Source organism: Staurois parvus, unplaced genomic scaffold (assembly GCF_062004578.1).
Source record: "Staurois parvus isolate SC_StPar_1 unplaced genomic scaffold, SC_StPar_1.0 ptg003485l, whole genome shotgun sequence".
Lineage (NCBI taxonomy): Eukaryota > Metazoa > Chordata > Amphibia > Anura > Ranidae > Staurois > Staurois parvus.
In genome coordinates, this window is record NW_028321281.1 from 1,964 (window position 1) to 27,338 (window position 25,375).

Genomic DNA, 25,375 nt, shown 5'->3' on the forward strand with positions numbered 1-25,375 from the left:
AAGGGGAAGGAAGGAAAGAAGGAAAGGGGAGGGAAGGAAAGAAGGAAGGAAAGGGGAGGGAAGGAGGGAAGGAAGGAAAGGGGAGGGAAGGAGGGAAGGAAGGAAAGGGGAGGGAAAGAGGGAAGGAAGGAAAGGGGAGGGAAGGAAGGAAAGGGGAGGGAAGGAAAGGGGAGGGAAGGAAGGGGAGGGGAGGGAAGGAAGGGGGAGGGAGGGAAGGAAGGGGGAGGGAGGGAAGGAAGGGGGAGGGGAGGGAAGGAAGGAAGGGGGAGGGAAGGAAGGAAGGGGGAGGGGAGGGAAGGAAGGAAGGGGGAGGGAAGGAAGGAAGGGGGAGGGAAGGAAGGAAAGGGGAGGGAAGGAAGGAAAGGGGAGGGAGGGGAGGGAAGGAAGGAAAGGGGAGGGAGGGGAGGGAAGGAAGGAAAGGGGAGGGGAGGGAAGGAAGGAAAGGGGAGGGAGGGAAGGAAGGAAAGGGGAGGGAGGGAAGGAAGGAAAGGGGAGGGAGGGAAGGAAGGAAAGGGGAGGGAGGGAAGGAAGGAAAGGGGAGGGAGGGGAGGGAGGGAAGGAAGGAAAGGGGAGGGAGGGAAGGAAGGAAAGGGGAGGGAGGGAAGGAAGGAAAGGGGAGGGAGGGAAGGAAGGAAAGGGGAGGGAGGGAAGGAAGGAAGGAAAGGGGAGGGAGGGAAGGAAGGAAGGAAAGGGGAGGGAGGGAAGGAAGGAAGGAAAGGGGAGGGAGGGAAGGAAGGAAGGAAAGGGGAGGGAGGGAAGGAAGGAAGGAAAGGGGAGGGAGGGAAGGAAGGAAGGAAAGGGGAGGGAGGGAAGGAAGGAAGGAAAGGGGAGGGAGGGAAGGAAGGAAGGAAAGGGGAGGGAGGGAAGGAAGGAAGGAAAGGGGAGGGAGGGAAGGAAGGAAGGAAAGGGGAGGGAGGGAAGGAAGGAAGGAAAGGGGAGGGAGGGAAGGAAGGAAGGAAAGGGGAGGGAGGGAAGGAAGGAAAGGGGAGGGAGGGAAGGAAGGAAAGGGGAGGGAGGGAAGGAAGGAAAGGGGAGGGAGGGAAGGAAGGAAAGGGGAGGGAGGGAAGGAAGGAAAGGGGAGGGAGGGAAGGAAGGAAAGGGGAGGGAAGGAAGGAAAGGGGAGGGAGGGAAGGAAGGAAAGGGGAGGGAGGGAAGGAAGGAAAGGGGAGGGAGGGAAGGAAGGAAAGGGGAGGGAGGGAAGGAAGGAAAGGGGAGGGAGGGAAGGAAGGAAAGGGGAGGGAGGGAAGGAAGGAAAGGGGAGGGAGGGAAGGAAGGAAAGGGGAGGGAGGGAAGGAAGGAAAGGGGAGGGAGGGAAGAAAGGAAAGGGGAGGGAGGGAAGAAAGGAAAGGGGAGGGAGGAAAGAAAGGAAAGAGGAGGGAGGAAAGAAAGGAAAGAGGAGGGAGGAAAGAAAGGGGAGGGAGGAAAGAAAAGGGGAGGGAAGGAAGAAAAGGGGAGGGAAGGAAGAAAAGGGGAGGGAAGGAAGAAAAGGGGAGGGAAGGAAGAAAAGGGGAGGGAAGGAAGAAAAGGGGAGGGAAGGAAGAAAAGGGGAGGGAAGGAAGAAAAGAGAAGGGAAGGAAGGAAATCTCTTTATATTACACACGGGGGGGGGGTGTACTCACTATCTCTGTATATTACACACGGTGGGGGGTTTACTCACTATCTCTGTATATTACACACAGTGTGGGGGGGGGGGTGTACTCACTATCTCTGTATATTACACACGGGGGGGGGGGGTGTACTCACTATCTCTGTATATTACACACGGGGGGGGGGGGGTGGTGTACTCACTATCTCTGTATATTACACACGGTGGGGGGGGGGTGGTGTACTCACTATCTCTGTACATTACACACAGTGTGGGGGGGGGGTGTACTCACTATCTCTGTATATTACACACGGGGGGGGGGTACAATCGGTGGGGGGGTAGGTGTACTCACTATCTCTGTATATTACACACGGTGGGGGGAGGGGTGGTGTACTCACTATCTCTGTATATTACACACGGGGGGGGGGTGTACTCACTATCTCTGTATATTACACACGGGGGGGGGGGTACAATCGGTGTGGGGGGGGGGGGTGTACTCACTATCTCTGTATATTACACACGGTGGGGGGGGGGGTGTACTCACTATCTCTGTACATTACACACGGGGGGGGTGTACTCACTATCTCTGTATATTACACACGGGGGGGGGGGTACAATCGGTGGGGGGGGGGTGTACTCACTATCTCTGTATATTACACACGGGGGGGGGGTGTACTCACTATCTCTGTATATTACACACGGGGGGGGGGTGTACTCACTATCTCTGTATATTACACACGGTGGGGGGTTTACTCACTATCTCTGTATATTACACACGGGGGGGGGTACAATCGGTGGGGGGGGGGTGTACTCACTATCTCTGTATATTACACACGGTGGGGGGTTTACTCACTATCTCTGTATATTACACACGGGGGGGGGTACAATCGGTGGGGGGGGGGTGTACTCACTATCTCTGTATATTACACACGGGGGGGGTACAATCGGTGGGGGGGGGGGTGTACTCACTATCTCTGTATATTACACACGGTGGGGGGGGGGGTGTACTCACTATCTCTGTATATTACACACGGGGGGGGGGTACAATCGGTGGGGGGGGGGTGTACTCACTATCTCTGTATATTACACACGGGGGGGGTACAATCGGTGGGGGGGGGGTGTACTCACTATCTCTGGATCCGGGTGATGATCCCACAGAAGGCGGCCTGCACATCGGCGGAGGAACACGTGGAGACGGTTTGGAGTTTTCCCGATAATTGTTCTCGGACGTACTGAGAGATGAACGCACCGGAGAGGAACCACATCAGCAAAAGGGACTGGTCAGTACTGGGCACTCGCCTGACCCCACCCCCACCTGTCATCCTCCCCCGATCTGATCGTACTCCCGCCCATCATCCCTACTCTGTCTCCTCCCCCAACCTGACCCCACTCCCGCCCATCATCCCTCACCTGTCTCCTCCCCCGAACTGATCGTGCTCCCGCCCATCATCCCTCACCTGTCTCCTCCCCCGAACTGATCGTACTCCCGCCCATCATCCCTCACCTGTCTCCTCCCCCGAACTGATCGTACTCCCGCCCATCATCCCTCACCTGTCTCCTCCCCCGATCTGACCCCACTCCCGCCCATCATCCCTCACCTGTCTCCTCCCCCGAACTGATCGTACTCCCGCCATCATCCCTCACCTGTCTCCTCCCCCGATCTGACCCCACTCCCGCCCATCATCCCTCACCCGTCTCCTCCCCCGAACTGATCGTACTCCCGCCCATCATCCCTCACCCGTCTCCTCCCCCGAACTGATCGTACTCCCGCCCATCATCCCTCACCTGTCTCCTCCCCCGAACTGATCGTACTCCCGCCATCATCCCTCACCTGTCTCCTCCCCCGATCTGACCCCACTCCCGCCCATCATCCCTCACCCGTCTCCTCCCCCGAACTGATCGTACTCCCGCCCATCATCCCTCACCTGTCTCCTCCCCCGAACTGATCGTACTCCCGCCATCATCCCTCACCTGTCTCCTCCCCCGAACTGATCGTACTCCCGCCCATCATCCCTCACCTGTCTCCTCCCCCGAACTGATCGTACTCCCGCCATCATCCCTCACCTGTCTCCTCCCCCGAACTGATCGTACTCCCGCCATCATCCCTCACCTGTCTCCTCCCCCGATCTGACCCCACTCCCGCCCATCATCCCTCACCCGTCTCCTCCCCCGAACTGATCGTACTCCCGCCCATCATCCCTCACCTGTCCATGCCAGTCCGTAGTGTTGACGAGGATGATGGAGTCTGGAAGCTGCTGTTCTGCTCCGAGAATCTCATTCAGTTCATCAAATACAGACTTTCGGGGCACCTATAGGAGAAGCCAAATATCAATGAGGGGGAGGGGCTCTCTACAGAGAGGGGGGAGGGGCTCTCTACAGAGAGGGGGGAGGGGCTCTCTACAGAGAGGGGGGAGGAGCTCTCTACAGAGAGGGGGGAGGAGCTCTCTACAGAGAGGGGGGAGGGGCTCTCTACAGAGAGGGGGGAGGGGCTCTCTACAGAGAGGGGGAGGAGCTCTCTACACAGAGAGGGGGAGGGAGCTCTCTACACCGAGAGGGGGAGGGAGCTCTCTACACAGAGAGGGGGGAGGAGCTCTCTACACCGAGAGGGGGAGGGAGCTCTCTACACAGAGAGGGGGAGGGAGCTCTCTACACCGAGAGGGGGAGGGAGCTCTCTACACCGAGAGGGGGAGGGAGCTCTCTACACCGAGAGGGGGAGGGAGCTCTCTACACCGAGAGGGGGAGGGAGCTCTCTACACCGAGAGGGGGAGGGAGCTCTCTACACCGAGAGGGGGAGGGAGCTCTCTACACCGAGAGGGGGAGGGAGCTCTCTACACCGAGAGGGGGAGGGAGCTCTCTACACCGAGAGGGGGAGGGAGCTCTCTACACCGAGAGGGGGAGGGAGCTCTCTACACCGAGAGGGGGAGGGGCTCTCTACACAGAGAGGGGGAGGGAGCTCTCTACACCGAGAGGGGGAGGGGCTCTCTACACCGAGAGGGGGAGGGAGCTCTCTACACCGAGAGGGGGAGGGGCTCTCTACACAGAGAGGGGGAGGGAGCTCTCTACACCGAGAGGGGGAGGGAGCTCTCTACACAGAGAGGGGGAGGGAGCTCTCTACACAGAGAGGGGGAGGGGCTCTCTACACAGAGAGGGGGAGGGGCTCTCTACACCGAGAGGGGGAGGGAGCTCTCTACACCGAGAGGGGGAGGGAGCTCTCTACACCGAGAGGGGGAGGGAGCTCTCTACACCGAGAGGGGGAGGGAGCTCTCTACACCGAGAGGGGGAGGGAGCTCTCTACACCGAGAGGGGGAGGGAGCTCTCTACACAGAGAGGGGGAGGGAGCTCTCTACACAGAGAGGGGGAGGGAGCTCTCTACACCGAGAGGGGGAGGGAGCTCTCTACACCGAGAGGGGGAGGGAGCTCTCTACACCGAGAGGGGAGGGGCTCTCTACACAGAGAGGGGGAGGGGGCTCTCTACACAGAGAGGGGGAGGGGCTCTCTACACAGAGAGGGGGAGGGGCTCTCTACACAGAGAGGGGGAGGGGCTCTCTACACAGAGAGGGGGAGGGGCTCTCTACACAGAGAGGGGGAGGGGCTCTCTACACAGAGAGGGGGAGGGAGCTCTCTACACAGAGAGGGGGAGGGGCTCTCTACACTGAGAGGGGGAGGGGCTCTCTACACTGAGAGGGGGAGGGGCTCTCTACACCGAGAGGGGGAGGGGATCCCCATGTATCTGTGTCCACAGACTGCGCCTAAAGACAAATACTGACTGGAGACGTTCTCCGATATATCTACAGGAGAGGGATATATACAGGAACACTGTGAGCGATGGTGGGGGAGGGGTACACCTCCTCATATCCATCCAGGAACACTGTGAGCGATGGGGGAGGAGGGGTACACCACCTCATATCCATCCAGGAACACTGTGAGCGATGGTGGAGGAGGGGTACACCTCCTCATATCCATCCAGGAACACTGTGAGCGATGGGGGAGGAGGGGTACACCACCTCATATCCATCCAGGAACACTGTGAGCGATGGTGGAGGAGGGGTACACCACCTCATATCCATCCAGGAACACTGTGAGCGATGGTGGGGGAGGGGTACAGCACCTCATATCCATCCAGGAACACTGTGAGCGATGGTGGGGGAGGGGTACACCTCCTCATATCCATCCAGGAACACTGAGCGATGGGGGAGGAGGGGTACACCTCCTCATATCCATCCAGGAACACTGTGAGCGATGGTGCAGGAGGGGTACACCTCCTCATATCCATCCAGGAACACTGTGAGCGATGGGGGAGGAGGGGTACACCACCTCATATCCATCCAGGAACACTGTGAGCGATGGTGGGGGAGGGGTACAGCACCTCATATCCATCCAGGAACACTGTGAGCGATGGTGGGGGAGGGGTACAGCACCTCATATCCATCCAGGAACACTGTGAGCGATGGTGGGGGAGGGGTACACCTCCTCATATCCATCCAGGAACACTGAGCGATGGGGGAGGAGGGGTACACCTCCTCATATCCATCCAGGAACTCTGTGAGCGATGGTGGAGGAGGGGTACACCTCCTCATATCCATCCAGGAACACTGTGAGCCATGGGGGAGGAGGGGTACACCACCTCATATCCATCCAGGAACACTGTGAGCGATGGTGGGGGAGGGGTACAGCACCTCATATCCATCCAGGAACACTGTGAGCGATGGTGGGGGAGGGGTACACCACCTCATATCCATCCAGGAACACTGTGAGCGATGGTGGGGGAGGGGTACACCACCTCATATCCATCCAGGAACACTGTGAGCGATGGTGGGGGAGGGGTACACCACCTCATATCCATCCAGGAACACTGTGAGCGATGGTGGGGGAGGGGTACACCACCTCATATCCATCCAGGAACACTGTGAGCGGTGGTGGAGGAGGGGTACACCACCTCATATCCATCCAGGAACACTGTGAGCGATGGTGGAGGAGGGGTACAGCACCTCATATCCATCCAGGAACACTGAGCGATGGTGGGGGAGGGGTACACCACCTCATATCCATCCAGGAACACTGTGAGCGGTGGTGGAGGAGGGGTGCACTATTTTTCCCCCACTCCATAGCAGCCATCACTGAATGACCTGAACTGGTGAGAAGTGATTTGTAGTTTTCTCTGCTGGTGCCGGCCAATCATCTCCCAGTCGGGCCGCACAACGCCTGGCTGCAATGTGTCTATGGCTGCATGTTACACCTGGCTTTCCATAGACATTGATGGGACCATCACCTACTAAGAGCACCCAAATCTCATGGACCTACCTGACTGCAGAGCCGCGAGTCTGGAGAAAATTCACCTTCCAGGCTGCTCCCGCGGTCACCCGTAGCTCGAGAATTCTGCCGATCCCTCATAGAAACACTGCGAGGACCTCGGGACAATTTATTTTCCTGTCTGAGAGAAGGATATAAATATCACCGACCTTACCTATTCCAGACCCGTACCCATCAGTACCACCATTACCACCACCATACCCATCGGTACCACCATTACCACCACCATACCCATCGGTACCACCATTACCACCACCATACCCATCGGTACCACCATTACCACCACCATACCCATCGGTACCACCATTACCACCACCATACCCATCGGTACCACCATTACCACCACCATACCCATCGGTACCACCATTACCACCACCATACCCATCGGTACCACCATTACCAACCATACCCATCGGTACCACCATTACCACCACCATACCCATCGGTACCACCATTACCACCACCATACCCATCGGTACCACCATTACCACCACCATACCCATCGGTACCACCATTACCACCACCATACCCATCGGTACCACCATTACCACCACCATACCCATCGGTACCACCATTACCACCACCATACCCATCGGTACCACCATTACCACCACCATACCCATCGGTACCACCATACCCAACACATCACACCTCACCATTACCGCCACCGTACCCATCACACCTCACCATTACCGCCACCGTACCCATCACATCTCACCATTACCATCACCATACCCATCGGTACCACCATTACCACCACCATACCCATCGGTACCACCATACCCAACACATCACACCTCACCATTACCGCCACCGTACCCATCACATCTCACCATTACCACCACCATACCCATCGGTACCACCATACCCATCACTACCACCATACCCAACACATATCATCATTACCACCACCATACCCATAGGTACCACCATACCCAACACATCACCATCACCATACCATCACATATCACCATTACCACCCCAATACCCATCACATATCACTATTACCACCACCATACCCATCACATATCACCATTACTAGCACCATACCCATCACATATCACCATTACCATCACCATACCCATCACATATCACCATTACCATCACCATACCCATCACATCACCATTACCATCACCATACCCATCACATATCACCATTACCATCACCATACCCATCACATATCACCATTACCATACCCATCACATATCACCATTTCCATCACCATACCCATCACATATCACCATTACCATCACCATACCCATCACCATACCCATCACATATCACCATTACCATCACCATACCCATCACATATCACCATACCCATCACATATCACCATTACAATCACCATACCCATCACATATCACCATTACCATCACCATACCCATCACATATCACCATTACCATCACCATACCCATCACATATCACCATTACCATCACCATACCCATCACATATCACCATTACCATCACCATACCCATCACATATCACCATTACCATCACCATACCCATCACATATCACCATTACCATCACCATACCCATCACATATCACCATTACCATCACCATACCCATCACATATCACCATTACCACCACCATACCCATCACATATCACCATTACCATCACCATACCCATCACATATCACCATTACCATCACCATACCCATCACATATCACCATTACCACCACCATACCCATCACATATCACCATACCCATCACATATCACCATTACCATCACCATACCCATCACATATCACCATTACCACCACCATACCCATCACATATCACCATTACCACCACCATACCCATCACATATCACCATTACTAGCACCATACCCATCACATATCACCATTACCATCACCATACCCATCACATATCACCATTACCATCACCATACCCATCACATATCACCATTACCATCACCATACCCATCACATATCACCATTACCATCACCATACCCATCACATATCACCATTACCATCACCATACCCATCACAACGCACCACTACTGGCTCCTTATTCAACATACCATAACCAGCACCATTCCTTTCATTATATCACCGTTACCGGCACTGTGCCTGACATACATCATGTATCCACCATTATGTGACTGGTAAGGTCTCAGCAGTGATATATTCTGGTAAGAGATTTATTACCTGGGAGACATAATAATTTGGGACTCTGTTCTGGAAATCATACCCAGATGCGGCATTCGCTCGGTGGGCTCCCAGGAGCCCAGATCTGGTGCCAGGGATGTTGCCGGTACAGGTTCACTGGCTTCCTAATCAGAAGGAATTGATACACCGTGTTAGTTCTTCAGTCATTTATTCCACATGGAGATTCACATCAGTTCAAAGCTTAGAGGACTCTCCAAGAGGCACAAAGAGGAGGAGGGGCTAATAATGAGCGCCATCTTCCAACCAGCTGGTTTTGGTGATGGGAATGGATTAGCAGGCAATTTCACCTTCACCAACATTTCATCTACAATAGCCTCCAATTTCAACACCGACTACGTGAAATCAGTTGAAAAAGATGTTTCCCTTTAAAGAGTGCAGTGCTCCTAGCAGTGATCACATGGCTTTGTTTATATACAGAGAATAGGATACTTTCAGGGTTACCTCTATGGGTAATGCTAGGATCGGGGTTACCTCTATGGGTAATGCTAGGATTGGGGTTACCTCTGTGGGTAATGCTAGGATCGGGGTTACCTCTATGGATAATGCTAGGATCGGGGTTACCTCTATGGATGTTAGGATCGGGGTTACCTCTATGGATGTTAGGATCGGGGTTACCTCTATGGGTAATGCTAGGATCGGGGTTACCTCTGTGGGTAATGCTAGGATCGGGGTTACCTCTATGGGTAATGCTAGGATCGGGGTTACCTCTATGGATGTTAGGATCGGGGTTACCTCTATGGATAATGCTAGGATCGGGGTTACCTCTATGGATGTTAGGATCGGGGTTACCTCTATGGATGTTAGGATCGGGGTTACCTCTATGGGTAATGCTAGGATCGGGGTTACCTCTGTGGGTAATGCTAGGATCGGGGTTACCTCTATGGATAATGCTAGGATCGGGGTTACCTCTATGGGTAATGCTAGGATTGGGGTTACCTCTATGGGTAATGCTAGGATCGGGGTTACCTCTATGGGTAATGTTAGGATCGGGGTTACCTCTATGGGTAATGCTAGGATCGGGGTTACCTCTATGGATAATGCTAGGATCGGGGTTACCTCTATGGATAATGCTAGGATCGGGGTTACCTCTATGGATAATGCTAGGATCGGGGTTACCTCTATGGGTAATGCTAGGATCGGGGTTACCTCTATGGGTAATGCTGGATCGGGGTTACCTCTATGGGTAATGCTGGATCGGGGTTACCTCTATAGGTAATGCTAGGATCGGGGTTACCTCTATGGGTAATGCTAGGATCGGGGTTACCTCTATGGGTAATGCTAGGATCGGGGTTACCTCTATGGGTAATGCTGGATCGGGGTTACCTCTATGGGTAATGCTAGGATCGGGGTTACCTCTATGGGTAATGCTGGATCGGGGTTACCTCTATAGGTAATGCTAGGATCGGGGTTACCTCTATGGGTAATGCTAGGATCGGGGTTACCTCTATAGGTAATGCTAGGATCGGGGTTACCATTAGGGTATGGGTCAGCTTTCTTCTAGTACCAGAACAGGCCTGGCAGAGTTGAAAGAAGTTTTTTTAACCCTCAGGAGCTATTTAGGTTCATTGCACCCCAAAAAACTCACCCCCCCCTTCCCAGACACAAATACAACCCCAAAAAACAGATGTCACCAGAGGTCTCAATAGACATAGTCGTGGTCTTGAGTGACAATGTCATAAATCTAAGACCCTACAAGACTTCATCCCACAACTGCGGCCTCCATGCTGCTAAACAACCCTACTTTGTTGCCCCCATTAACACCTATCATCCAGTCTTTGTCGATTGTCTCTCTCTGCTTTGTCCTCCACTGTCTCCACCAATCCCTGCTCAGAAGATTGGCAATCATTTCCAAAAACAGGGCTGATGCAACTTGTGGTGAGATCTCCACTGTCCAGCTTTCTCCTCCAACCACCCAACTGGCATACCTGTTCTAACCCCGCACTTCATCCTTTGCTCTCTTCACCCTCTGTGCACAGAGGAAGTTGCCAAACTCTTTTCTGAAGTCCACCTGCCCCATGGACTCTGCTCCCTCACAACTGCTGTGATCCCCCTTTCTCAAACATACACTGGTCAGCCCAATACTTGAAGAACCCTCATTGGACCCCACCAATCTGAACAAATTAAGACCCATCTCTCTGCTCCCATTTGCCTCCAAACCTCTTTAAATTCCTTGTCTCCAACCATCTGAGCTTATGTCTCACTGATAACTTCCTGACCCCCTACAGTCTGGCTTCCACCCTCAACATTCCACTGAAACCTCTCTACCAGAACGAATGACTAACTGCCTAAACTAATGGCCATGACTCCATACTCTTACTATACACCTTTCTGCTGCCTTTGACCACCCACTCCTCCTTAGAAAACTTCATTCTCTTGGTCTCCAAGGATCTACTCCTGTCTGGTTCTCCTCCTACCAATCAGATCTTTTCCTTCAGTGTCACCTACAACTCCGTCTCATCCTTTCTGCTTCATTTTTCCATAGGGATCCCCACCTCTCTTGGCCATTGAAAACCTCTCATGGCTTCCAATATCAGCTCAATGTTGATGACACCCAAATCTTTCCCTCTGCTCCTCCGCTCACCCCTTCCATCTCCTCACACATCAGTCTGGGTGTCACACTACTTCCTCTAACTCCATCTGTGAAAACCTGAGCTCCTGATATTACATTAGGGTTAGGATTATTCACAGAAGTGCATTTCAACAAATGGAGGAAAATTCAATGAAGCCGTTTTTGCAGTTTTTGCAATTTTAAAATTCAACTAATGTATAAAACTATCTACACAAGCAGAGCATGCCTCTAAGGTTCCGCAATATGCTGATCCATGCTGAACTGTTGATCACAGCGTGGTCACAGGGGACCTCTGGAGGACATGACTCAGATCTGGTCATGGTGTGGTCACAGGGGACCTCTGGAGGACATGACTCAGATCTGGTCATGGTGTGGTCACAGGGGACCACTGGAGGACATGACTCAGATCTGGTCATGGTGTGGTCACAGGGGACCTCTGGAGGACATGACTCAGATCTGGTCATGGTGTGGTCACAGGGGACCTCTGGAGGACATGACTCAGATCTGGTCATGGTGTGGTCACAGGGGACCACTGGAGGACATGACTCAGATCTGGTCATAGTGTGGTCACAGGGGACCTCTGGAGGACATGACTCAGATCTGGTCATGGTGTGGTCACAGGGGACCTCTGGAGGACATGACTCAGATCTGGTCATGGTGTGGTCACAGGGGACCTCTGGAGGACATGACTCAGATCTGGTCATGGTGTGGTCACAGGGGACCTCTGGAGGACATGACTCAGATCTGGTCATGGTGTGGTCACAGGGGACCTCTGGAGGACATGACTCTGATATGGCCATGGTGTGGTCACAGGGGACCTCTGTGGGACATGACTCTGATCTGGCCATGGTGTGGTCACAGGGGACCTCTGTGGGACATGACTCTGATCTGGCCATGGTGTGGTCACAGGGGACCTCTGTGGGACATGACTCTGATATGGCCATGGTGTGGTCACAGGGGACCTCTGTGGGACATGACTCTGATCTGGCCATGGTGTGGTCACAGGGGACCTCTGTGGGACATGACTCTGATCTGGCCATGGTGTGGTCACAGGGGACCTCTGTGGGACATGACTCTGATCTGGCCATGGTGTGGTCACAGGGGACCTCTGTGGGACATGACTCAGATCTGGCCATGGTGTGGTCACAGGGGACCTCTGGAGGACATGACTCAGATCTGGTCATAGTGTGGTCACAGGGGACCACTGGAGGACATGACTCAGATCTGGTCATAGTGTGGTCACAGGGGACCTCTGGAGGACATGACTCAGATCTGGTCATAGTGTGGTCACAGGAGACCTCTGTAGGACATGACTCAGATCTGGCCATGGTGTGGTCACAGGGGACCTCTGTGGGACATGACTCAGATCTGGCCATGGTGTGGTCACAGGGGACCTCTGTGGGACATGACTCAGATCTGGTCATGGTGTGGTCACAGGAGAACTCTGGGCAACATGACTCAGATCTGGCCATGGTGTGTTCATAGGATAACTCTGTGGGACATGACTCAGATCTGGCCATGGTGTGGTCACAGAAGACAATCTTACTCAATTTTTACACAGAAGATTGGGTCTGCTGATAGATACAATTGATCTGTGGAGGGAGGACAGGCAGAGATGTAGTCAGCAGTTGTGTGTAGGACGAGCTTGGCCACGTGTGTAGGGCGAGCTTGGCCACGTGTGTAGGGCGAGCTTGGCCACGTGTGTAGGGCGAGCTTGGCCACGTGTGTAGGGCGAGCTTGGCCACGTGTGTAGGGCGAGCTTGGCCACGCGTGTAGGGCGAGCTTGGCCACGCGTGTAGGGCGAGCTTGGCCACGCGTGTAGGGCGAGCTTGGCCACGCGTGTAGGGCGAGCTTGGCCACGCGTGTAGGGCGAGCTTGGCCACGTGTGTAGGGCGAGCTTGGCCACGCGTGTAGGGCGAGCTTGGCCACGCGTGTAGGGCGAGCTTGGCCACGTGTGTAGGGCGACTGATGTGTGGCCACGTGTGTAGAACGAGTTTGGCCATGTGTGTAGGGCGAGTTTGGCCACGTGTGTAGGACGAGTTTGGCCACGTGTGTAGGACGAGTTTGGCCACGTGTGTAGGACGAGTTTGGCCACGTGTGTAGGACGAGTTTGGCCACGTGTGTAGGACGAGTTTGGCCACGTTTGTAGGACGAGTTTGGCCACGTTTGTAGGACGAGTTTGGCCACGTGTGTAGGACGAGTTTGGCCACGTGTGTAGGACGAGTTTGGCCGTGTAAATGTTGAATTCCTGGTGCCAGGTCTGGTAACGGTGGATTTGTATGGAGAAGACTCACATCAGTCAGTCCCGGGTCCGTGTCCTCAGAGCGTGTGTGGACAAGTTTCTGATCACCTCTGTCCATCTGGAAGAAAGAACATCCAATTTATCGTCAGATTCCTGGGTGAGCGGGCTGATCCCCATGTGGGTGAGTGCATGCCTGTTTCGGGGTGTTGTACCCCACTTACCCCCCACTTGCTGGTGGAGATGGACAATGAATTACAGATGTGATGATGGAGGAAGATGCTGCTCCTGACTTACGTACAATTGATAAACCCGAAATCCTCAACCAAAAACATCATCAATTACAGACGTGATGGAGCCAGAAACACCAAATATTCCAGATGTAGGAGGAGTCAACCGAACTCCTCCAACCAACCGACACAGAAAAACATTGTCTGGCCATTGGAAATGGGACTTTGCTAAATCTTTCTATGAGACAGACATGAAACGGCTCCAGGCTTCTATCGTAAACCCTCCATACACCAGGTGCAGTGACCGGCCTCAGGAGATACAGATGAAACACATCCTCCTACATAAGTTGTACCTGTTTTATCTACAGCCGTCTGTCCCCTACAGCCATTCAAAGTGCAGAATTTACACAGGATCTCCCATCTCTGAAAAGCAGGGGCTGGGAGCTGAAGTTAGATCAGTGAGGAGAGCTCTAAGTGCTGACTGGAGGAAAGAGGCACACCCCCTCCACACAGCAACAGAGCTGAGGCTATCAATCACAGGCTGTGTGCTGGAGTTCCTCCCCTGTCACCATTTATCTCTTGGTGTCAGGGAAATTTGCCAGAAGTGACTCATGCTGATAGCAGAGTTAGGAGGCAGCAGACAGAAATAACATCAGTGCTGTGGACTGACACAAGGACACACTATAGAGGGATGTGCTTTGTTCAGATTTCAGGCCTGAGCTTTACAACCACTTTAAGTCTACAGACTGACAAAGAGATAGATACAGCATTTCATTGTATGCATATAGTACATAGTATGTGACGTGAGACTGCAGACATCTGGTCACAGTGTGGTCACAGGGGACCTCTGGGGGACATAACTCAGATCTGGTCATACTGTGCTCACAGGGGACCTCTGGGGGACATAACTCAGATCTGGTCATGGTATGGTCACAGGGGAACTCTGGGGGACATAACTCAGATCTGGTCATACTGTGCTCACAGGGGACCTCTGGGGGACATAACTCAGATCTGGTCATACTGTGCTCACAGGGGAACTCTGGGGGACATAACTCAGATCTGGTCATACTGTGCTCACAGGGGAACTCTGGGGACATGACTCAGATCTGGTCATGGTGTGGTTACAGGGGAACTCTGGGGGACATAACTCAGATCTGGTCATGGTGTGGTTACAGGGGAACTCTGGGGGACATAACTCAGATCTGGTCATAGTGTGGTCACAGGAGAACTCTGGGGGAAATAACTCAGATCTGGTCATGGTGTGGTCACAGGGGAACTCTGGGGGACATAACTCAGATCTGGTCATGGTGTGGTCACAGGGGAACTCTGGGGGACATAACTCAGATCTGGTCATGGTGTGGTTACAGGAGACGTCTGGGGGACATAACTCAGATCTGGTCATACTGTGCTCACAGGGGAACTCTGGGGGACATAACTCAGATCTGGTCATACTGTGCTCACAGGGGAACTCTGGGGGACATAACTCAGATCTGGTCATACTGTGCTCACAGGGGAACTCTGGGGGACATAACTCAGATCTGGTCATGGTGTGGTCACAGGGGAACTCTGGGGACATGACTCAGATCTGGTCATGGTATGGTCACAGGGGACCACTGGGGGACATAACTCAGATCTGGTCATACTGTGCTCACAGGGGACCTCTGGGGGACATAACTCAGATCTGGTCATAGTGTGCTCACAGGGCACCTCTGGGGACATGACTCAGATCTGGTCATGGTTTGGTCACAGGTGACCTCATAACTCAGATCTGGTCATGGTGTGGTCACAGGAGAACTCTGGGGGACATAACTCAGATCTGGTCATGGTGTGGTCACAGGGGACCTCTGGGGGACAGAACTCAGATCCGGTCATGGTGTGGTCACAGGAGAACTCTGGGGGAAATAACTCAGATCTGGTCATAGTGTGGTCACAGGAGAACTCTGGGGGAAATAACTCAGATCCGGTCATGGTGTGGTCACAGGAGAACTCTGGGGGACATAACTCAGATCTAGTCATAGCGTGGTCACAGGGGACCTCTGGGGATATGACTCAGATCTAGTCATGGTGTGGTCACAGGTAACCTCAGGGTTAAATAACTCAGATCTGGTCATGGTGTGGTCACAGGAGAACTCTGGGGGACATAACTCAGATCTGGTCGTAGTGTGGTCACAGGGGACCCTGGTGAGATATGGCTGAGATCTGATCATAGTGTGGTCCCAGGGGGCCTCAGTAGGACAAGACTAATATCTGGTCATAGTGTGGTCACAGAGGACCTCGGTGGGACATGGTTGAGATCTGGTCATAGTGTGGTCACAGGGGACCTCGGTTGGACATGGCTGAGATCTGGTCATAGTGTGGTCACAGAGAACTTTGGTTGGACATGGCTGAGATCTGGTCATAGTGTGGTCACAGAGAACCTCGGTTTGACATGGCTGGGATCTGGTCATAGTGTGGTCACAGGGGACCTCGGTTGGACATGGCTGAGATCTGGTCATAGTGTGGTCACAGGAGACCTCGGTTGGACATGGCTGAGATCTGGTCATAGTGTGGTCACAGGGGACCTCGGTTTGACATGGCTGAGATCTGGTCATAGTGTGGTCACAGGGGACCTCGGTTTGACATGGCTGAGATCTGGTCATAGTGTGGTCAAAGGGGACCTCGGTTGGACATGGCTGAGATCTGGTCATAGTGTGGTCACAGGGGACCTCGGTTGGACATGGCTGGGATCTGGTCATAGTGTGGTCACAGGGGACCTCGGTGGGACATGGCTGAGATCTGGTCATAGGGGACCTTGGTTGGACATGTCTGGGATCTGGTCATAGTGTGATCACAGGGGACCTCGGTGGGACAAGGCTGAGATCTGGTCATAGTGTGGTCACAGGGGACCTCGGTGGGACAAGGCTGAGATCTGGTCATAGTGTGGTCACAGGGGACCTCGGTGGGACAAGGCTGAGATCTGGTCATAGTGTGGTCACAGGGGACCTCGGTGGGACATGGCTGAGATCTGGTCATAGTGTGGTCACAGAGAACTTTGGTTGGACATGGCTGAGATCTGGTCATAGTGTGGTCACAGAGAACCTCGGTTTGACATGGCTGGGATCTGGTCATAGTGTGGTCACAGGGGACCTCGGTTGGACATGGCTGAGATCTGGTCATAGTGTGGTCACAGGAGACCTCGGTTGGACATGGCTGAGATCTGGTCATAGTGTGGTCACAGAGAACCTCGGTTTGACATGGCTGGGATCTGGTCATAGTGTGGTCACAGGGGACCTCGGTTGGACATGGCTGAGATCTGGTCATAGTGTGGTCACAGGAGACCTCGGTTGGACATGGCTGAGATCTGGTCATAGTGTGGTCACAGGGGACCTCGGTTTGACATGGCTGAGATCTGGTCATAGTGTGGTCACAGGGGACCTCGGTTTGACATGGCTGAGATCTGGTCATAGTGTGGTCAAAGGGGACCTCGGTTGGACATGGCTGAGATCTGGTCATAGTGTGGTCACAGGGGACCTCGGTTGGACATGGCTGGGATCTGGTCATAGTGTGGTCACAGGGGACCTCGGTGGGACATGGCTGAGATCTGGTCATAGTGTGGAAATTCTGAAGGCCCCTCTGCACACGGCTATATACCCTTCCCAGCAGACTCTGCAATAAATGGGGATATTTAGTTCACACATATTACAATACAGGCTTAAGCCGGCCAACTGCATCAAAGTCATCCCTCTATGGCCAGTCCTACTCCGCCCTGCCTCTATGGCCAGTCCTACTCCGCCCTGCCTCTATGGCCAGTCCTACTCCGCTCTGCCTACGCTCTCTGAACCTTGTAGCTCCCCCATTGTGTCTTCTCCCCTATGTTAGCATTGTGTAGGCAGGGCGGAGTAGGACCGGCCATAGAGGCAGAGCGGAGTAGGACTGGCCATAGAGGCAGAGCGGAGTAGGACTGGCCATAGAGGCAGAGCGGAGTAGGACTGGCCATAGAGGCAGGGCGGAGTAGGACTGGCCATAGAGGCAGGGCGGAGTAGGACTGGCCATAGAGGCAGGGCGGAGTAGGACTGGCCATAGAGGCAGGGCGGAGTAGGACTGGCCATAGAGGCAGGGCGGAGTAGGACTGGCCATAGAGGCAGAGCGGAGTAGGACTGGCCATAGAGGCAGGGCGGAGTAGGACTGGCCATAGAGGGATGACTTTGATGCAGTTGGCCGGCTTAAGCCTGTATTGTAATATGTGTGAACTAAATATCCCCATTTATTGCAGAGTCTGCTGGGAAGGGTATATAGCCGTGTGCAGAGGGGCCTCAGAATTTCTAGAGTTAATGTGGTTACACCCCTTTAGCACCTGATGGATAAATGCATGCACTAGCTGTATGGATTTGAGCACAGGGATCTCTTGTCTGGTCATAGTGTGGTCACAGGGGACCTCGGTGGGACAAGGCTGAGATCTGGTCATAGTGTGGTCACAGAGAACCTAGGTTGGACATGGCTGAGATGTGGTCATAGTGTGGTCACAGGGGACCTCGGTTGGACATGGCTGAGATCTGGTCATAGTGTGGTCACAGAGAACATCAGTTGGACATGGCTGGGATCTGGTCATAGTGTGGTCACAGGGGACCTCGGTGGGACAAGGCTGAGATCTGGTCATAGTGTGGTCACAGGGGACCTCGGTGGGACAAGGCTGAGATCTGGTCATAGTGTGATCACAGGGGACCTCAGTGGGACATGGCTGAGATGTGATTGGATGTTGGTATCGGGTGGGGTGTACCCTTCCCCTGCAGTATGATTGGTCAGATATTACTGGATGGCTTTATACTCACTGCAGCCTTGTCTGTTCCCTTCTGACTGATTTCGGTCTGAGAGCCGGAATTGGAGACGCCTTCAAAATATCTCCTGAAAGTCGAGGATTGTGCGAGATCAGAGCACAGATGACACACAGCATTACCCTCCCCCACCCAAAACAGTGATCTCTGGTGTCATTCCCAGTATGTGTGATAGAGGGCTCCACTGGGTTCACCAATGCCTTCTCCATAGATCCCCTGCTGGGAATTGGTGGTGGTCCACTATGGAGGGCTCACTATGAGGGGTTCACTATGGAGGGCTCACCATGAGGGGCTCACTATGGGGGTACACTATGGAGGGGTACACTATGGAGGGATCACTATGGAGGGATCACTATGGAGGGATCACTATGGAGGATTCACTATGGAGGGATCCCTATAAAGGGTTCACTATAGAGGGATCACTATAAAGGGATCACTATGGAGGGATCACTATGGAGGGATCGCGATGGAGGGATCACTATGGAGGGATCGCGATGGAGGGATCGCGATGGAGGGCTGATCACTATGAGGGGTTCACTATGGAGGGTTCACTATGGAGGGATCACTATGGAGGGCTGATCACTATGAGGTGTTCACTATGGAGGGATCACTATGGAGGGCTCACTATGAGGGGTTCACTATGGAGGGCTCACCATGAGAGGTTCACTATGGAGGGCTCACTATGGGGGGTACACTATGGAGAGCTCACTATGGAGGGATCACTATGGAGGGATCACTATGGAGGATTCACTATGGAGGGATCCCTATAAAGGGTTCACTATAGAGGGATCACTATAAAGGGTTCACTATGGAGGGATCACTATGGAGGGATCACTATGGAGGGATCGCGATGGAGGGATCACTATGGAGGGATCACTATGGAGGGCTGATCACTATGAGGGGTTCACTATGGAGGGTTCACTATGGAGGGATCACTATGGAGGGATCACTATGGAGGGATCACTATGGAGGGATCACTATGGAGGGCTGATCACTATGAGGTGTTCACTATGGAGGGCTGATCACTATGGAGGGCTGATCACTATGGAGGGCTGATCACTATGGAGGGCTGATCACTATGGAGGGCTGATCACTATGGAGGGCTGATCACTATGGAGGGCTGATCACTATGGAGGGCTGATCACTATGAGGGATCACTATGGAGGGCTGATCACTATGGAGGGCTGATCACTATGGAGGGCTGATCACTATGAGGGATCACTATGAGGGATCACTATGGGGGGTTCACTATGGAGAGCTCACTATGGAGGGATCACTATAAAGGGTTCACTATGGGGGGCTCACTATGGGGGGCTCACTATGGAGGGATGATCACTATGGAGGGCTCCCAATAGAGGGCTCCCTATGGGGGACTCACTATGGAGGGCTGCTCACTATCGGGGGCTGATCACTATGGGGGGCTGATCACTATGGGGGGCTGATCACTATGGGGGGCTGATCACTATGGGGGGCTGATCACTATGGGGGGCTGATCACTATGGGGGGCTGCTCACTATAGGGGGCTCGTTTATTTCAGAATTGGGGGATCAGTGTCTCTGGGGACCACGACTGATGGGGTTCCTGCTCACCTCAGTGTTGGTTTTGGGGTGCTCATGACGCTGTCATTGTCCTCGATATCGAATCCGCTCTCACTATTATTACACTCATCCAGACTGTCATAGAGAAGTCCCAGCTCCTCGTCCTCCTCCTGTTCCCGGCACGTCCGCTCCGCGTCCAGCGGCTGCAGGACAGACACAAGACAAATAAATCCGGGGGGGGGGGGGAGCTCCGCCCAAATCACAGCACGGGGGCCACACAGCGCAATCATCTCACATATATAGAGATCTCCGGCTGGACAGCCAATCAGAAGGAGCGCACTCCAGTCAATGAGATGCACGATCACATGGGGCACCATGATCAGAGACATGGAATGGGGGGGTCTAAATGTCATATGGGGGGGGATTGGAGAAGGCATCGTGTATACAGGAAAACATATACTGTGTATATACATAGAAGTGACATATGGGGTGAGGTATATACAGTGCAGGAAATGCGTATTTGCTCCCCGGCTGATGGTGAATGTTCGCCCCTCACACAGAAACGATCGGTCTAACAATGGAATGTTCGCCCCTCACACAGAAATGATCGGTCTAACAATGGAATGTTCACCCCTCACACAGAAATGATCGGTCTAACAATGGAATGTTCGCCCCTCACACAGAAACGATCGGTCTAACAATAGAATGTTCGCCCCTCACACAGAAATGATCGGTCTAACAATGGAATGTTCGCCCCTCACACAGAAATGATCAGTCTAACAATGGAATGTTCGCCCCTCACACAGAAACGATCGGTCTAACAATGGAATGTTCGCCCCTCACACAGAAACGATCGGTCTAACACTGGAATGTTCGCCCCTCACACAGAAACGATCGGTCTAACAATGGAATGTTCGCCCCTCACACAGAAATGATCGGTCTAACAATGGAACGTTCGCCCCTCACACAGAAATGATCGGTCTAACAATGGAATGTTCGCCCCTCACACAGAAATGATCGGTCTAACAATGGAATGTTCGCCCCTCACACAGAAATGATCGGTCTAACAATGGAATGTTCGGTGTAACACTGAGAGACAGAATACAACAACAAATTCAGCAGAAATGCGTCTAACAAATGATGACGGATCTGCATGTTCATGAGGGAAAGAAGGATTTGATCCCCTTCACAAAACATGACTTAGTACTTGGTGGCCAATCCCTTGTTGGCAATCACAGAGGTCAGACGTTTCCTGGAGTTGGCCCCCAGGTTCGCACACATCTCAGGAGGGATTTTGGCCCACTCCTCTTGGCAGATCCTCTCCAAGTCATTAAGGTTTGGTGGCTGACATTTGGCAACTCGAACTTTCAGCTCCTCCACAGATTTTCCATCGGATGAAGGTGTGGAGACTGGCTAGGCCACTCCAGGACCTTAATGTGCTTCTTCTTGAGCCGCTCCTTTGTTGCCTTGGCCGTGTGTTTTGGGTCATTGTCATGCTGGAACACCCATCCACCACCCATTTTCAATGCCCTGGCTGAGGGAAGAAGGTTCTCCCCCAAGATTTGAGGGTACATTGCCCCGTCCATCGTCCCTTTGATGCGGTGCAGTTGTCCTGTCCCCTTAGCAGAAAAACCCCCCCAAAGCAGAATGTTTCCACCACCATGTTTCACAGTTGGGATGGTGTTCTTGGGGTCATAGGCAGCATTCCTCCTCCTCCAAACATGGCGAGTTGAGTTGATGCCAAAGAGCTGGATTTTGGTCTCCTCTGACCACAACACTTCCCACCAGTCCTCCTCGGCATCATTCAGATGTTCAGTGGCAGACTTCAGACGGGCCTGGACATGGGCTTTCTTGAGCAGAGGGACCGTGCGGGCACTGCAGGATTTCAGTCCTTGTCGGCGTAGTGTGTTACCAATTGTTTTCTTGGTGACTGTGGTCCCAGCTGCCTGGAGATCATTGACAAGATCCTCACGTGTAGTTCTGGGATGATTCCTCACTGTTCTCATGATCATTGACACTCCACGAGGTGAGATCTTGCATGGTGCACCAGACCTAGGGAGACTGACACTTGTTTTGTGTTTCTTCCATTTGTGAATGATTGCACCAACTGTTGTCACCTTCTCACCAAGCTGCTTGGCCATAGTTTGGTAGCCCAGTCCAGCCTTGTGTAGGTCTACCATCTTGTCCCTGACATCCTTGGACAGCTCTTTGGTCTTTGCCATGGTGGAGAGTTTGGAATCTGATGGTTTGATGGCTCCTGTGGACAGGTGTCTGTTATACAGGGAACACAATGAGATTAGCAGCACTCCCTTTAAGAGACTGCTTCTAATCTCAGCTTGTTACCTGTATGAGAGACACCTGGGAGCCAGAAATCCTGCTGAATGATAGGGGATCAAATCCTTCTTTCCCTCATGAACATGCAGATCCGTCATCATTTGTTAGACGCATTTCTGCTGAATTATTTGTTGTATTCTGTCTCTCAGTGTTAGACCGATCGTTTCTGTGTGAGGGGGCGAACATTCCATTGTTAGACCGATCATTTCTGTGTGAGGGGGCGAACATTCCATTGTTAGACCGATCATTTCTGTGTGAGGGGGCGAACATTCCATTGTTAGACCGATCGTTTCTGTGTGAGGGGCGAACATTCCATTGTTAGACCGATCGTTTCTGTGTGAGGGGCAAACATTCAGCATCAGCCGGGGGGCAAATACGCATTTCCTGCACTGTATACTGTACGTATATGGAAGCGGGCGTTATATATGGAGGCGGGCGTATATACTGTAGATATATGGAGGCGGGCGTATATACTGTAGATATATGGAGGCGGGCGTATATACTGTACGTATATGGAGGTGGGCGTTATATATGGAGGCGGGCATTTTATATGGAGGCGGGCGTTATATATGGAGGCGGGCGTTATATATGGAGGCGGGCGTTATATATGGAGGCGGGCGTATATACTGTACGTATATGGAGGCGGGCGTTATATACTGTAGATATATGGAGGCGGGCGTTATATATGGAGGCGGGCGTATATACTGTAGATATATGGAGGCGGGCGTTATATATGGAGGCGGGCGTATATACTGTAGATATATGGAGGCGGGCGTTATATACTGTAGATATATGGAGGCGGGCGTATATACTGTACATATATGGAGGCGGGCGTTATATACTGTAGATATATGGAGGCGGGCGTTATATATGGAGGCGGGCGTTATATAGGGGACATGTTAATGTCATCTCCAGAGAACTCACATCATCATTCACTTTGAATCTCTTCAATAACGACACAAACTTCTGTTTAAAATTTGGCTGTGAATGAAAGAGAATTCTTTATTATACACTCCAGTCAGCGTCTTGTATATAAACACTCCATATACGCCCACTTTGGGGCCATTACCTGGCGGCTGAGCGAGGCGCTGCGCAGTAACTTCCTGCTGAGTTTCTTTGGCCTTCGAATTTCTTCCTCTTCATCCTCCACATCCTGGAGTAAAGGAGGTACATGGAGTCATCACAAGTCTCCAGAAGGAGGACATTGGGGTATGATGGGGGAGGGGAGGAGGTGGATGGAGTCATTATAAGTCTCCAGAGAGGAGGACATTGGGGTATGATGGGGGAGGTGAGGAGGTGGATGGGGTCACCACAAGTCTCCAGAAGGGAGGACATTGAGGTATGATAGGGGAGGGGAGGAGGTGGATGGGGTCAATACAAGTCTCCAGAGAGGAGGACATTGGGGTATGATGGGGGAGGTGAGGAGGTGGATGGGGCCATCACAATTCTCTAGAGAGACAGACATTGGGGTATGATGGGGGAGGTGAAGAGGTGGATGGGGTCACCACAAACCTCCAGAAGGAGGACATTGGGGTATGAGGGGGGAGGTGGATGGAGTCATCCCTAGTCTCCAGACAGGAGGACATTGGGGTATGATGGGGGAGGTGAGGAGGTGGATGGGGTCATCCCAAGTCTCCAGACAGGAGGACATTGGGGTATGATGGGGGAGGTGGATGGAGTTATCACAAGCCTTCAGAAGGAGGACATTGTGGTATGATGGGGGAGGTGAAGAGGTGGATGGGGTCATTACAAGCCTCTAGAAGGAGGACATTGGGGTGTGATGAGGGAGGAGGAGCGGTGGATGGGGGTCATCACAAGTCTCCAGAGAGGATGACATTGGGGTATGATGGGGGAGGGAGAGAGGAGGACATTGGGGTATGATGAGGGAGGGACAGAGGTGGATGGGGCCATCACAAGTCTCCAGACAGAAGGACATTGGGGTATGATGGGGGAGGTGAGAAGGTGGATGGGGTCTTTACAAGCCTCCAGAAGGAGGACATTGGGGTATGATGGGGGAGGAGGAGCAGTGGATGGGGGTCATCACAAGTCTCCAGAAGGAGGACATTGAGGTATGATGGGGGAGGTGAGGAGGTGGATGGGGTCATGACAGGTCTCCAGAGAGGACATTGGGGTATGCTGGGGGAGATGAGGAGGTGGATGGGGCCATCACAAGTCTCCAGAGAGGACATTGGGGTATGATTGAGGAGATGGATGGGGTCATCACAAGTCTCGAGAAGGAGGACATTGAGGTATGATAGGGGAGGGGAGGAGGTGGATAGGTCATCACAAGTCTCCAGAGAGGACAGCATTGGAGTATGATAGGGGAGGTGAGGAGGTGGATGGCATTATCAGAAGTCTCCAGACAGGAGGAGATTGGGGTATGATGGGGGAGGTGGATGGGATCTTTACAAGTCTTCAGAAGGAGGAAATTCGGGTGTGGGGGAGGAGCGGCGGTGGATGGGGGTCATCACAACTCTCCAGAGAGGAGGACATTCAGGTTGTGATGGGGAAGGTGAGGAGGTCGATGGGTCATCACAAGTCTCCAGATAGGACAGCATTGGGGTATGATGGAGGTGGCTG

At 53.0% G+C, this 25,375-nt stretch overlaps 1 protein-coding gene across 1 annotated transcript in view; it reads right to left on the reverse strand.

The window, feature by feature from the left end:
* Window positions 1–2,712: 2,712 nt before the first annotated feature.
* The window catches only part of LOC149427774 (phosphofurin acidic cluster sorting protein 2-like), a 29,598-nt gene continuing 6,935 nt past the window's right edge, over window positions 2,713–25,375 (reverse strand). The window contains exons 6-14 of the mRNA XM_089667682.1: window positions 23,865–23,948; window positions 23,720–23,776; window positions 20,513–20,664; window positions 18,921–18,993; window positions 13,938–14,003; window positions 9,054–9,178; window positions 6,887–7,016; window positions 3,790–3,894; window positions 2,713–2,817 (exon numbers count right to left, since the gene is read on the reverse strand). Coding sequence (XP_089523808.1) covers window positions 2,713–2,817; window positions 3,790–3,894; window positions 6,887–7,016; window positions 9,054–9,178; window positions 13,938–14,003; window positions 18,921–18,993; window positions 20,513–20,664; window positions 23,720–23,776; window positions 23,865–23,948 — 897 coding nt within the window. The remainder of the gene's footprint in view (window positions 2,818–3,789; window positions 3,895–6,886; window positions 7,017–9,053; window positions 9,179–13,937; window positions 14,004–18,920; window positions 18,994–20,512; window positions 20,665–23,719; window positions 23,777–23,864; window positions 23,949–25,375) is intronic.